We start from the raw sequence: 12,856 nt of genomic DNA on the forward strand, positions 1-12,856 counted from the left end.
CAATAAATCAAAAACCCATTGCTTTAATTTTTCATTACTTTTTATTAAAAATTATAAATAAGAATGTATGTAGTAGATGTTAGGTGATCTCAAATGTAGGAATCTTTTCGTCGAGCAGTGTAATAAATATCGAAAACTTAAACCGAATGCTTGGAATGCAATGAGAAACGAACGAGAGGACCGAAAGGATCGACCAAAGTGAGCTGGTTTCGGGGACTTGGGAGATCCCCTGGAGTGGAATAAAGTTAAAATAAATACAATAAATTACACACTAGCAACCCCGAGTCGTAGAGGAATCACATGGCCTGGCTGGGAGCTTCATCTCCAACTCCGCAGCGGACGCACACGACTGCAGAACTCCTCGAGCGGTGACTGCAGTCTTCCGGTTTTGTGGGTCGGTGATGATGATGATGGAGTGGACTACGCCTTGTCGTTGGCCATCACCTTGTTGATCCAGGGCACAAAGCGCTGGATGTTCGTGTAGACGCCGGGCAAGTGCTCCCGCCCGCAACCGATGCCCCAGGACACGAGACCAATTAGCGTCTTACGGCCGTCCATGGTCAGCGTTAGCGGCCCGCCGCTGTCGCCTTGACACGAGTCGCGACCACCCTCCTTGTAGCCGGCGCACAGGAACACCTAAAAGGGGATAAGGTGTCAATATCTTGGATACAAAATAATCTTCCTGGAACACTCACATCATGAATGGCCTCTCGCCGACCCGCCGCACGAAACCAGCGCTGGCAGCGATCGTTGGAGATCACCTCCACGTCCACCTCCTGCAGCACTGAGGGTACAGTGCTCTGGCCATGGCGTGTTCGTCCCCAGCCAGCCACGGTGGCCATCTTGCCAGTAAGCTTGGTAGCTGGCGGCGGCAGACACACGGGAATAATGTGCTGCTTGTAGACCACATTCCTGTCCAGACGTATCAAAGCCACATCGTTCTTAAAGTCAGCGGGATTGTAGTGGGGATGCACCTCCTTGCGCTCGATGCCGTACTCTTCGTGGTTAAGTCGCTCCTCCTGCGCCCGGACATCCCATTCGCCCAGGCGAATCTTCATATTGGAATTGGTGGTGCTGGCAGGGCATGAAAAGTTCTTATTTAATTTAGAAATTTTTGTATTACAAAGGATACTTACGTGGCCACACAATGGGCAGCTGTGACAACCCATCTATTAGAGATCAAGGCACCGCCGCAGCTGAGCTTTCGGGTGAGGAAACCCGACTTGATTAGAGCCACCTGCCAGGGATGCGACCCAAAACCAGTGGAGTGCCCGCCCACGATGCGATTGGATCGAGTGTAGACCTCGCCGCAGCCTGGGAATGAGAAAAATTTGAAGAAGGAAAGTCATTAAAATGGGAACCCAACATATATCCCTAAAATTAGATACAGAAAGAGCTAGAGAATCCAAGAAAAATCCAAGTGATTTGTGACAGTGTAAGTGAGAGAGGTGCAGCTAAGAGAAAAGACAGTTGCAGTGGTGCCACAGAGAGGATAGAGAGAGTGTGAGATTGCTTTGTACCCGGCACTGGACGATAGCTGGCATCGTGGTAGCCACTCTGGTACTCATCAGCCGCCTCGCCGGCATTCAGGTCCAGGACATTGCCCACCGCGAAGGCCTGGGCATTGGGTAGCGGCTCATGGGGCGGTGGCCCCGATCCCACTCCGGCTGAATCCAACGGCGGCGGGGCATCTGCATCGAAGAAGCTATCCAGGTGATTGGTGATCCCGTTGATGGGATGGCCGCCTGATTCGTGCTCCCAGCTATTAAGGTTGGAAGCTGTTGCTGACGAGGGTCGACTGGAGGATCCTGGCTTGTAAGGATTGGAGCCACTGTACAATGTCGGTCGTTTGGTGCTGTAGTGACCGTAGCTGGGATAAGCCGGCCGTGCTGAGGAGGAAGCGGTTGATGTGGTGGATGAGGCCGCTGACAGGCCGTTGCCACTGTGGTGGTGCAGGTGGTGCTGCGGCTTGTTTGCATTCATCGACAGGTCGGGATAAATGTCATGCAAGTGTATTATATCACCTGTGTGTGAGAATCGGGATTCAGGATAATGCCAGCCACTGACCAGCAAGGACAAGTATCTCCTTTTTGGGGTAAGTAATTTCCTAACTTAAATGTAACTTGAGAGAAAAGCTATTCGGTTTAGTAATATCTTTGTTCCTTAAATAACACAGGAACACAAAATTAAACTTTGTGAAATTTCCACGAACCATTTCAAGTTTTCCATGATATTTGGGTTCTCCTGAGTAAAAGTCCCATACAAAATTATTTTCCATCACCTACAGGTTCCGCGGTATACCTAAGAATACAAAAAACCTATGTATGCCGACATTTTGAATTACGTGGCCTATATAATTGGACTTACCTTTATTATTTTTGGTAGGACCTACTCTCAATACATCACGGCACTACTAAAAAATAGTCCCAATCGTGAACCATTGCCCATGTCTTTGGAATTCGACGCCAAAGTTGAAACTCCCAAAATTTTCAACATTTCTGTGATGAAAAAACAATTCTGAGAATTAAATCTTATATGGAACTAATTTTAAATATTTATTGAATCTATTGTTCATTGTATTCTTTAATTTCGGTTTAAAGCGTTTTCATGAGGACATTTTATTGGATTTATTAAACGAATAAAACAGCTTTTTTGGTTTTATTATCTACTCCTATTTGCTGTCAAATTTTAAATAAGTCAAGGCAACCTATAAAATAGTAGTAGATATGTTTTCTTTTTATATATAATATACATTTTTTCTTTTTGACTAAACTTAAATATGTAAGGATTATCGCTGGCTATTAAGCTGTCTTAAAAATGTTATGTTCGGAAGACCTTTTTATTTAATATAAAACTAAATTTATATTATATATAAAAAGAAACATATCTACTACTATTTTATAGGTTGCCTTGACTTATTTGAATTTTGACAGAAAATAGTAGTAGATAATAAAACCAAAAAAGCTGTTTTATTCGTTTAATAAATCCAATAAAATGTCCTCATGAAAACGCTTTAAACCGAAATTAAAGAATACAATGAACAATAGATTCAATAAATATTTAAAATTAGTTCCATATAAGATTTAATTCTCAGAATTGTTTTTTCATCACAGAAATGTTGAAAATTTTGGGAGTTTCAACTTTGGCGTCGAATTCCAAAGACATGGGCAATGGTCCACGATTGGGACTATTTTTTAGTAGTGCCGTGATGTATTGAGAGTAGGTCCCACCAAAAATAATAAAGGTAAGTCCAATTATATAGGCCACGTAATTCAAAATGTCGGCATACATAGGTTTTTTGTATTCTTAGGTATACCGCGGAACCTGTAGGTGATGGAAAATATTTTTGTATGGGACTTTTACTCAGGAGAACCCAAATATCATGGAAAACTTGAAATGGTTCGTGGAAATTTTTGGCTGTGTACCTGTGTAATCGGATTTCCTTAAAATGTATTCAATATTTTCTTGATTCTTTTATCCTTTTTTAATTTTGCCTCATGCTTCCTTTTGTGGCTATCATCCTATTGTGAAATAGTCTGTTGACAGCTCAGAGGTCACTTTCCGAGCCGCTGTCAGACTTTCCCCTAACTAAACCAACTGGTAGTCATAACAAATAAAAAGAAAAAGACCCCCAGACACGACTCCAGTTATGTCAGCAGAAGATGGACAGCGGCCAGTTGGGGCATTAAGACACAAGCCGGAGACACTTTGGCCGGCCGACCGATTCGCACGTAATTCAAACCAATCCAAAAGCCATTTCGGGGGAGACACAGAACGGCGTCATGACTTGATTAACACTTTCGGGGGCTGCGACTATGCCGTAACTCTCTGGCTCTGTGATTTTTCCCACATTTGAAAGCAAACAAAATAATAAAAGCACACCACCACCATAGGGCTCAAACGGATTGAAACAAAGAAAGAAAACCGAAAATTTCACTTTTAAATGCGAAAACGTTCACCTTCGTTTATTTCCGCAAGTGAGTTTTGCTTATTTCGGGTTTGTCTTGGGTTTTATTTTTTTTTATTTTTTGGCTTTATCATTGTCGCCAGGCGTCTTGGGAAAACTTTACACACGACTACCAGCTGGTAACTGGCAAGCGGGCAAAGAAAGCCCACAGAACCCGCTTCTTAATGGGCTTCAAGGAAATGGTTAGCCCAAATCGGGGGGAAAAAACTCTCAAAATTAAGTTGAATTGCGGTAAAAGAAAAGGTTGCCAGAGTCAGAGATTGATGTGCGTTCAAGTTTGGGGGGGGGGGGGGGGGGGAGAGAGAGAGAGAGACAGGCGGGATGGAAAACGAAAAATTTTCCACTAAGAATTATTCATAACATGTTGTAATGCATTGTTATTGTTCAGGTTGCTTTTATGCCTTTGCTACTTGTAACATGGCCCCTCGAAAAGAAGGCAGAAATCTAGAAAATTAAACAGAGCACAACAAAATAGCTGCGGAACAGCTGAAGAGGGAAAACCCAAAACAGAAAAACACAAAAAATATAACAAACTCGGCAACTAAATAAACTCAGTTGGCCAAACTGATGCGTGTGTGGCATAATATATAGTAAGTGGCTTATGCCTCTTCTCCTAGGTATATATTCTTGCTGCAAATATTGCCAAAATTGGTAATTGATCACGATTACGTTATAGACAATGCACTTGATGGCCAGCCAATTGATTCAAAAAACAAGCTAAGACTGCTGAAACCGCAAGGAATGTGAACGTACAAGTTTTGGTAGAATTTACCAAGGAAAACTATATTGATTATAAAGGATTATTAATTAAAACCCAACCGAAATACATGCGTATGACCGATTTTCATCCTGAAGCTTATTATAGATTGTACAGTAAAGTTTTATTCTAAAATATTTTTGCAAATGTGTGGAATTTCTATTTTTCACAGCATTTCTGATCATTATTACTCTATCATTGTCATTCATATTATATTTGAATAACTTCTTAAGCATATGTTTATATTTTCAAATAAATTTTTTGAAACGAATATATGGATAATGTTTCAAAGAAAATACCTAATTTACTTTAAATCTTTGTTGGTTTATTTAATTACCTAAAAAAGAAGCTGCATCTAAATATATTCAAATTAAACATAGCATTATCATTTCCAAACATTGTCAAATGAAAACAATCAGCAATACATTAATTTATAAAGATTTATCTTTGCTCCTTGAAAAGGTATTTATATATATGTATTTATACCCTTGTAGGTATTAGGTACCAGTCATTTCTATGGCTGAACTTATACTGAAACTTACTTTACAATAAAAATACTTTAAATAAACATAATTTAAAATTCTGCCTTCTCACACAATAGCAACTCCAAGGGTATGCAAACTACGGCTTCCCCACGTTATTTTCCTTTCTATATTTAAGTTTTACAAATTCTAAACTTTCTTAGAAGGAGTTAAGTAGTTTTTGAAGTATTTAATTGCTTTACTTATTATCTCAAAAAATTCCAAAATCCTTGAAAAAACTTAGATATAAAACTAATTTTCCCTTCGGGATAACTCCTTCTTTCCACAATCTTTAGTTGTCTTTCTCTGTACTTTGCCCAAGCCCATGTCTGTGTGCTTGTGTGCATAGAGCAATTTGTTGTCATTTTCGAAATGCAAGCTAATTTATTGCTCTATTATACGAATCCAAGTTGCATAACTCGAAGCGCAGCAATTTGCGACTCGGAGGGTATTGAGCGGGAAAAGCAGGAGACGGCGAAATGTCTTTCAGAATAAACTATTCGCCTGGTTTTTTCGGGTTCAGGGGAGGGGTTGAAGCGATACTCACTCGTGTTGTTGACCGGAGCTGCATGCGGACTCTCCTCCGCATCGAGATCTTTGTCCACGCAACACGACCAGATCATGCCGCCGGAGCAGAGATCCAGCGGCTTGCCGCCGCCCAAGACACATGAGATGGACAGGCCGCACTCGAACTTGTGGCCACGAAAGCGGCACGATTGCGGTATCACTGCAAAGACAGAGATTAGTCTGGAGCTTGGGGAAAAACAGAGGGGGAGGAAAATGGGAATCTCAAAAGGGGTTGGGGTCTGAGTCGAGTCAAATTGGTCGAAGGAACTAAGTAGTACTTCGGGAAAGCATCTCCATCACGCTGTTCTCGCCATAGTATCCAGTGCCACTGCGTCGCGACAGGGCGTCCAGGATGAGCATGTCGTGCTCCTGCTGGGCACTGGGATAGCCCAGGCCATGAACTTCTATCGTAACCAATAATCCAAACCACACCAGCCGCAGCCAGGTGTCCTTGGAGTGCCTTGGCAGCGACATGGCCAGCCAACTGCAGAGAGGACTTTCAAGCGGACTTTCACTTTCCACGGGGTAGTTGCACTTTCGCTTTCGGACTTATGACAGCTTGTTGTTTGGCCGCCGTCACTGCAAGTGGATCTGGCCGAGATGCAGTCCTGCCACTGATTCACAAGGATTTCACTTTTATTTTCATTGGCCTACGGTTCACGCATGCGCAGCTCTGGCTCCGAAAAAAGAAAATCTTCACTTTTGCGCTGCTTCTGAATTATCTTTCTTTACGCATGCGCACACACACCCGAGCTGCCGGAGCTGACGAGCTGTCGAGGGAGCGAGTAAATAAAAAAGCGACCGCGCGTCGGGAAAATCGGCTCAGAACTAAGCCAAGCTCTTGCGGCCGCAAAGCCAACGAGCCGAGAGCTGGCAGCTGGGAGCCGAGCCGACGCGAAAGATCGGGCCGCCGCATTTAGTCATTTCACTAGCGGAGCAACTCCAAAAGAGAGGCGTTGTTGCCAAGACGTGTTACCAATGAAAAATGTTACCAAGACTTGTTACCAAGCAATGTTGCCAAGACGTTTGCGGCTAGCTACATGTTGCTGCGGGCCATCGATTTGCTCGACTTCAATTGGACTTTGTTTTTTTATTTTGTTTGTCGTTTGATTTTTTTTTTTTTGGCCAAGGTTTTTGCTTACATAAAAGGCCAGGCCAAATAATCTATAATCTTTTGGGGAAAATGGCCGACTCACGGCGACGCTGTTGCGGTTAACACTTTCCAATGCTGGTTGCGAGTGTGCAATTGAAGTTAATTGCAGTTGATTTTCCTGTCTGTCTGTGTGTATCTGTATCTGGAAACACTTTTGCTTTTCTCATACTCGTATTACATATATCCGCTGCCATTGAACTTGTGCAGCCAGTGATTCGGCCCGCCAATCCGCCTTCATTCGACGGCGATTGTTGCTCGGATTTATCATATATATTTCGGCGGGCCGACTGGCTGGCCAACAGCTCGCTGGTCATTTACAGAAACATTCGGCAGAAATACGGGGCTTTCTTTATGACCCGGCCCTGAGATGAGATAAATCTGTATGTTGATGTGTAATCACCTTTTAGCCGCGGCTAATTGGTTTTCGTGTCTCTTTCTCTTGGAAAGTCCCAATTAAGCGCAAGACGAATGAAGGGCGCCCCAAGAACACCCAAACTTTCGCTTGCGAAAGGGAAGGAGAAACTCTTCCAGGTTGTCTTTTTTTCCACTTTGGGAAATTGAGTGTACGAACTTGACACCCAATCGATGGGCGGCAGCCAGCGAAGATCAAGGTTAAGCATGGCGTGTTAACTAATATGCAAATTGTGCAAGGCGAAACGAAAGACTTAGGCAACGAACTCGATTTGACTCGACTGCAGTCGCAGGGTAGGGAGGGTATGGACGGGTAGGGGAGGCTGATTACTCACAGTCCAGCTCATCGAAGAACTTGGCCTCCTTGGGCAGCTCCTTATCAATGGCCTGCTTCAGCTCAGGCGTGATCACCTCGTTGTAAACCGAATTGTAATTGCTATGGGCAGCGGTGGCAACGGTGGCAACTGTTGCAAGCAACATGAGCAGTTGCCGCGCTGCTGCCAGTGCTGGATTTCGCATTTTGCAATACTTTCGTCGTCGTTGCTGCTGCTGCTGCTGCTGTTGTTGTGTTTACACTCGGCGGCTGCTGTCACTGTGATTTCTGCAACTGTGCTTCACTTAATTCACGTAGCGGCGCGAGTTTTTGATTGAATAATCGCACCTCGTTTGCATAGCAGGCCGACCCAGTTAAAATATATTAAATTCACAATTTTCTCCACTCTCTGTCGCCTGTGTCTTTTTCTTTGGCAATATTTCTCAGAGTATCTTTAATATTTTACACTTTGGTCTCGGTTTCGGTCTCTTCTTTTCCCGTTTTTTGTTTTCCTTATAGTCTGCTGCCAAATGCAGCCGCTGTTCGCGAACAGTTTGCCGCCGCGTCGAAACACTTAATAAACAGTTGGCGGTCGGCTGACAAATTCAAAATCAAAATGCCATCAACACACGGCGACTTGGTTGGTGAGCCCGGAGCGGAGTGCGCGACTATTGAGTAATAGTCACCAAAGAGCGCAGACAGAGACGGCCACAGAGGAGGAGGAAAGGTGGGGGGAGGGGGAGGGGCAGGCAGAGAGAGCGAAAGAGACGCGGGCACTGAAAACGAAAGTGAAAAGAAGAAGAGTGGCCAAGGCAACGAGTTTTGTCGCTCAACAGGCAATTGCATGTTGCTGCTGCCGCTGCTGCCGCGGCTGCTGCTGCGGGCCAAGTTTACACAGTTTATGCTATGAATTTCATGAATTTAAGAGTTTAAGAAATGAATAAAAAACCCATTAATTTATAAAATTAATATTTAAAATCCTTAATTTGTGAGATTTATTTCACCTTAGCAGCCTCCTAAAACCTATCACAGATTCCAGATTTCTTTAGTAAAACGTAATTTTGTGCTGACTAAAGCTATTATTTCCCGAATTCATGTATTTTAGAAATCAAAAGAGTCGCCTCAATTTTCATTTAAAAATAAAATAAGATACTTAAATTAAGCAGATTTTAGTCTCTGCTTTTGTCCATCGTTGCTCCCTAAAATTTTTAAATATTTTAGAAAAAAAAGCTTGACATTATTTGATTTAAAAAATGGTATTTAAGGGAATATTTTTGTACATAAATTAAATGCAATACAAGTTGTTTCAAATAAGTTATTAAAATCTGTTCTAAATCCTTGGCTATACATACAGGTTTAGGCTGTAGAACAGAAATCACAAGATTTTAAGTACTTTTAAATGTTACATGAGTTTTGTTGAGTAATAATCTCTAATTATATCGAAAATAATATGAACTGAAAAACGATGGTCGTATCAATTTATTAAAATAGTTATAAACCCTAAAGAAGTTAAAATTTTATATCTCTGTTTCCTTTTCTATCTCATTTTCTTTTTATATATTTATTTCCCAACCGATAAATCTACCTGAAAAAAAAACAGTTTTATCTCCACGACTTTTTCACGCATAAACCGCGTAATTGCCACCATGACTAATCTGCAATTTCTTTGCCTCTCTCCCTTAACAAACATAAACAGCGAAACAAAGAGGAAGTCGCGTTTTCCCTCACACAAATTGGTGTTTTAGCAAAACCAACAATTGCCGTACAAATTGCAGCAGGAAAACGCCATCGGGTTTCATCCCAAGCGTGGCATTTGCGCGAACGAGAAGAGAAGTTTTCCACTTAACCAGCCAATTGCTAGTCAATAATTATTGGCCACAACCATGGTTATCAATGACACACATTTCCGATTTCAATGCCACCGGACAGAGGCCTATACTTTGTAATATATAAAGTACTTTGTTGCTGAAGTGCAGCAATAGCAATCCCCGACAGAAATTGCACTGCGCAACCAATTGGGCAACCAGGTTTCGGCCGGGTATAATGTGCCTAATGTACAAATTACCGCCAGCAGTTAGGGATTGTGCCATTTGTGGCACTCCACCAAATAGGCCAGCGGCAGTGACATAACCCAGCTAAAACAAGGCGCCCGATTGTCTTTGGGCCGCTTGCTTTTCACTTTTTTTGCGGCAGCGGGTGGCGTTTCAAGGTCGCTCCCCCCAAAAGCCCAAGCCCACTGCACAATTAGCTAATTGTAATTGTTATGTTTATTAAATCTAATAAATATTGTGTATTTTGTGGCGGATTGCACATTTCCATTGCCTAATAATGCTACGAGCCGTAAACTAATGAGATGGGTTGCATTTCGAGATGGTTGGGAGTCCGGGGGAACATATCAGCTACGACTCATTGCGCGCCACCACGTCCTGTATCCACCTCACAGTCTTCTGAACGTTGTGGTAGATGCCTGTCAAGAAATACTGACTTAGGTTCTGGGGGAATGGAAAACTTATTAGTTATCTTACCTGGCTGATGATCTACTCCGCAGCCAAAGCCGGCACTGGTTATGCCCACCAGCACAAAGCGTCCACGCTCCTTGACCACCAGTGGTCCACCGGAATCGCCTGGTAGGGATAGAGTTTAGTAAGTTAATAATTATTAATGGTTACGGAACAATAAAAGATAAGATAATATGCGTTTAACCAGTTGCACATTAAAATAACAGCCAACTTTGTAAGTCTTAAGCCTAAAAGTATGCCTTGTTGGGTTAACTTTTTTTTGTTGGCAACAGCTTAAGGTTAATTAAGTAAACTTTGACTTTTGTAAGAAAAACTTAAAATTTCTCTATGATTTTAAATTTCTTCAGCTAAAAACCAGATAGTTAATAGGATACGAAAATAGGTTATTAAAGTAAATATATATAAACTGCATGTAGGGTAGTTTCCTAAATCTCCCAAACTCTAATAACGTTCTTAGTCAACATCAAAGAAGTATATTTTATACTCACCCAGGCAGGCATCCATGTGGCCATCGGAGTGGCCGGCACAGAACATCTCCGCCTTGATCTCCACATTGATCTGCTTGCTCTCGTGCCAGCGAATGCAGTCCAGGGTGGCTGTAATCTAGAGTAGTGAATTCTAGGCGCAAACTTAATCACGAAAACTCACTTATGATGGGGACACTGGCCACTTGCAGCATATTGGTGCCCGCATGGCCCATATGGGCCTCTGTCTTACCCCAACCAGCAATCAGTCCCTTGCGTCCGATCAACCGGATGGGATACTGCGGCAGGCAGATGGGCAGGATGTGCTCCGTGAAGGCCGTCGGCTGGGCCAACTTCAGCAGGGCCAGGTCATAACGGTCCGGCTGTGTCATGCGGAAGTTGAAGCGCGGATGAATGATCTTCTGCAGCACACTATGCTTCTCCACGGGCAGCGGCTCGTGAATGTGGCCCAGATCCTGGGTGTCCAGTTCGCCCAGGTAGACAGTAATGTCCGTTAATTGTGCCTGCTGGATGCAGTGAGCGGCGGTGGCTACCATATTGGCCGAGATTAGCACTCCGCCGCACTGGTACTCGGCGATCCGGATGTGGGCCTGCCACGGATACTCGGCAAACTGGGCCGGGCGACCGCCAATGATGCGCTTCTGCAGGGTATTCTGAGCCGTTCTTGGCACACCGCACTCGGGCTGGAATTGATAGAGTTTTTTCTTAGTTTTTTGGGTATAGAAAAGGAAGAACCAGTTGGACCGAGCTGAGAATCTAAATTCCCTGGTGGCACCTTCTAGTCCTAGGCAATTTTCCAATTAAATTAGAACCTAGAACCTGTGGAATGGCTCAATTAGGCTCCACTTACCTTGAGATTCAGCAACTCGTTATCGTCGCGCCGGCGCAGCATGATGCGTTTGGGCAGACCGTTCAGGTTGAGATTCAGCTTCAGCTTGCCGTAGTCGACGAGATTTGCCAGCGGTGAGGATGATTGCTGCTGGCTCTGGTGGTGCAGCAGGTGCTGGTGATGGGGCTCGGCCACGCAGCAGCTGAAGAGCCACTTGTTGCTGCCACAGCCCTTGGCATGCTTGCCGCCTTGTAGCCAGCAGGAAAAGCTCAGTTTGCAGGGCCAGACGCCGCTCTGGTGGACGCACTCCGCCGGCACGCCCAGCAGAGTGTTTAGGATGTCTAAGGAGAGTCTCAAGATTGGTTAATAGTTAATTATATTATATAAATACTACTCACTTGCTTGACTTTGGCTGAGATGGCAGAAGATCAGGAGGATTATAAACAACCAAAAAACCAACTGCATCTTGAAGTAACTTGCTCTTTTTCGGGGTCACAATTTGCACGGAGGATCACTTCAAAACGCCCATCGAAATGGGCTAAATATCGCTGGCGCTTTTGTTGCCAATGAAAGCATGACAGTTTCTTATTCACTTTTTAAGCTGGCCCGGCTCTTTTCTTCTTACATTTCCTATTATTGCTCTGCTCCACTTTTACTAGAAGCCGCCGCAGTTTATGGGCCTGTCTGGTCGAGATGACTCACCACCACCACCACCAGAACGGCCGCCAGTGAAAGAGATCTGTGTCCTTGATAGGCGAACGAGTTCTGGGGGTCGCTGGCAAATGGATCGGCTAATGGATTTTTATATAACAATCATAATGGGAACTGTGCCAGCGGGAACTGCCAGAGAAATGGCACAGTTTTGAGTCAGTTTTCCCGTGTTTCACACATTTTCAATGGAGAAGCGAGAACAATGGAGAACCGAGACCGAGAAGTTCTTCTGCTGGAGAAGATGCAAGCTGGTAGATGGTAAAAGTTGGAGACAACCGCACGCGCCGCTGGCCAAGCACAAACTAACATCACGCAGCAACAGGTTGATCTTGGTTCTTGTTTGGGTTCGGGTTTTGGGTTCGCTCTCCAGCAGCTGCTTCTTCTGCTGCTGCTGCGACTCTGATGATGATCTTCCTCATCTTCACTAATTATTACGAAATGCTGATGACGCCGCCAGCGGCGCAGGAAATGTTCTTCACCCAGTCTGTTATAATTATTTTATGCGACATAATTGCAACAACCGGTGGCATCTGGCCGCGGAATGGGAACAGTTCTTCTCTCTTTTTGGGTTAGGCCATAACAGCCATCCGTCCGCACAAAGGAGAACCAACACTTTTCGAAAT

At 43.8% G+C, this 12,856-nt stretch overlaps 2 protein-coding genes across 4 annotated transcripts; both read right to left on the reverse strand.

Moving 5' to 3' along the window:
- Nucleotides 1–117: 117 nt before the first annotated feature.
- On the reverse strand, nt 118–6,617 carry LOC108077944 (serine protease 1). 3 transcript variants are annotated; one of them, XM_070284089.1, is made up of 6 exons: nt 6,091–6,617; nt 5,793–5,972; nt 1,521–1,889; nt 1,137–1,314; nt 696–1,074; nt 118–636 (listed from the first exon to the last, which is right to left on the reverse strand). In XM_070284089.1, the coding sequence occupies exons 1-6, from the start codon at nt 6,284–6,286 to the stop codon at nt 421–423; spliced, it is 1,518 nt and encodes a 505-aa protein (XP_070140190.1). In that variant the 5' UTR covers nt 6,287–6,617; the 3' UTR covers nt 118–420. The 3 variants fall into 3 exon arrangements, with proteins under 3 accessions (XP_070140190.1, XP_017026971.1, XP_017026972.1); XM_017171482.2 differs by having other exon boundaries at nt 1,521–2,024; XM_017171483.2 differs by lacking the exon at nt 1,521–1,889.
- Nucleotides 6,618–10,026: 3,409 nt separating this feature from the next.
- Nucleotides 10,027–11,987, reverse strand: LOC108078031 (serine protease 33). Its single transcript, XM_017171591.3, has 6 exons — nt 11,921–11,987; nt 11,544–11,863; nt 10,857–11,376; nt 10,697–10,804; nt 10,215–10,313; nt 10,027–10,156 (listed from the first exon to the last, which is right to left on the reverse strand). Exons 1-6 carry the CDS (start codon nt 11,985–11,987, stop codon nt 10,089–10,091), a joined length of 1,182 nt encoding a protein of 393 aa, XP_017027080.1. The 3' UTR covers nt 10,027–10,088.
- Between the last annotated feature and the right edge of the window lie 869 nt (nt 11,988–12,856).

This window comes from Drosophila kikkawai, chromosome 2R, assembly GCF_030179895.1.
Source record: "Drosophila kikkawai strain 14028-0561.14 chromosome 2R, DkikHiC1v2, whole genome shotgun sequence".
Lineage (NCBI taxonomy): Eukaryota > Metazoa > Arthropoda > Insecta > Diptera > Drosophilidae > Drosophila > Drosophila kikkawai.

Excerpts from the sequence above, each read along its gene's own strand:
- LOC108077944 (XM_017171482.2), bottom strand. The coding sequence starts at position 6,286 with ATGTCGCTGCCAAGGCACTCCAAGGACACCTGGCTGCGGCTGGTGTGG. Across the intron at positions 1,315-1,520 it reads CAGCTATCGTCCAGTGCCGG|GCTGCGGCGAGGTCTACACT; the intron begins GTACAAAGCAAT and ends TCTCATTCCCAG. Across the intron at positions 637-695 it reads GGCGAGAGGCCATTCATGAT|GTGTTCCTGTGCGCCGGCTA; the intron begins GTGAGTGTTCCA and ends ATCCCCTTTTAG.
- LOC108078031 (XM_017171591.3), bottom strand. The coding sequence starts at position 11,987 with ATGCAGTTGGTTTTTTGGTTGTTTATAATCCTCCTGATCTTCTGCCAT. Across the intron at positions 11,377-11,543 it reads ACGAGTTGCTGAATCTCAAG|CCCGAGTGCGGTGTGCCAAG; the intron begins GTAAGTGGAGCC and ends TATCAATTCCAG. Across the intron at positions 10,314-10,696 it reads CCACATGGATGCCTGCCTGG|GCGATTCCGGTGGACCACTG; the intron begins GTGAGTATAAAA and ends TATCCCTACCAG.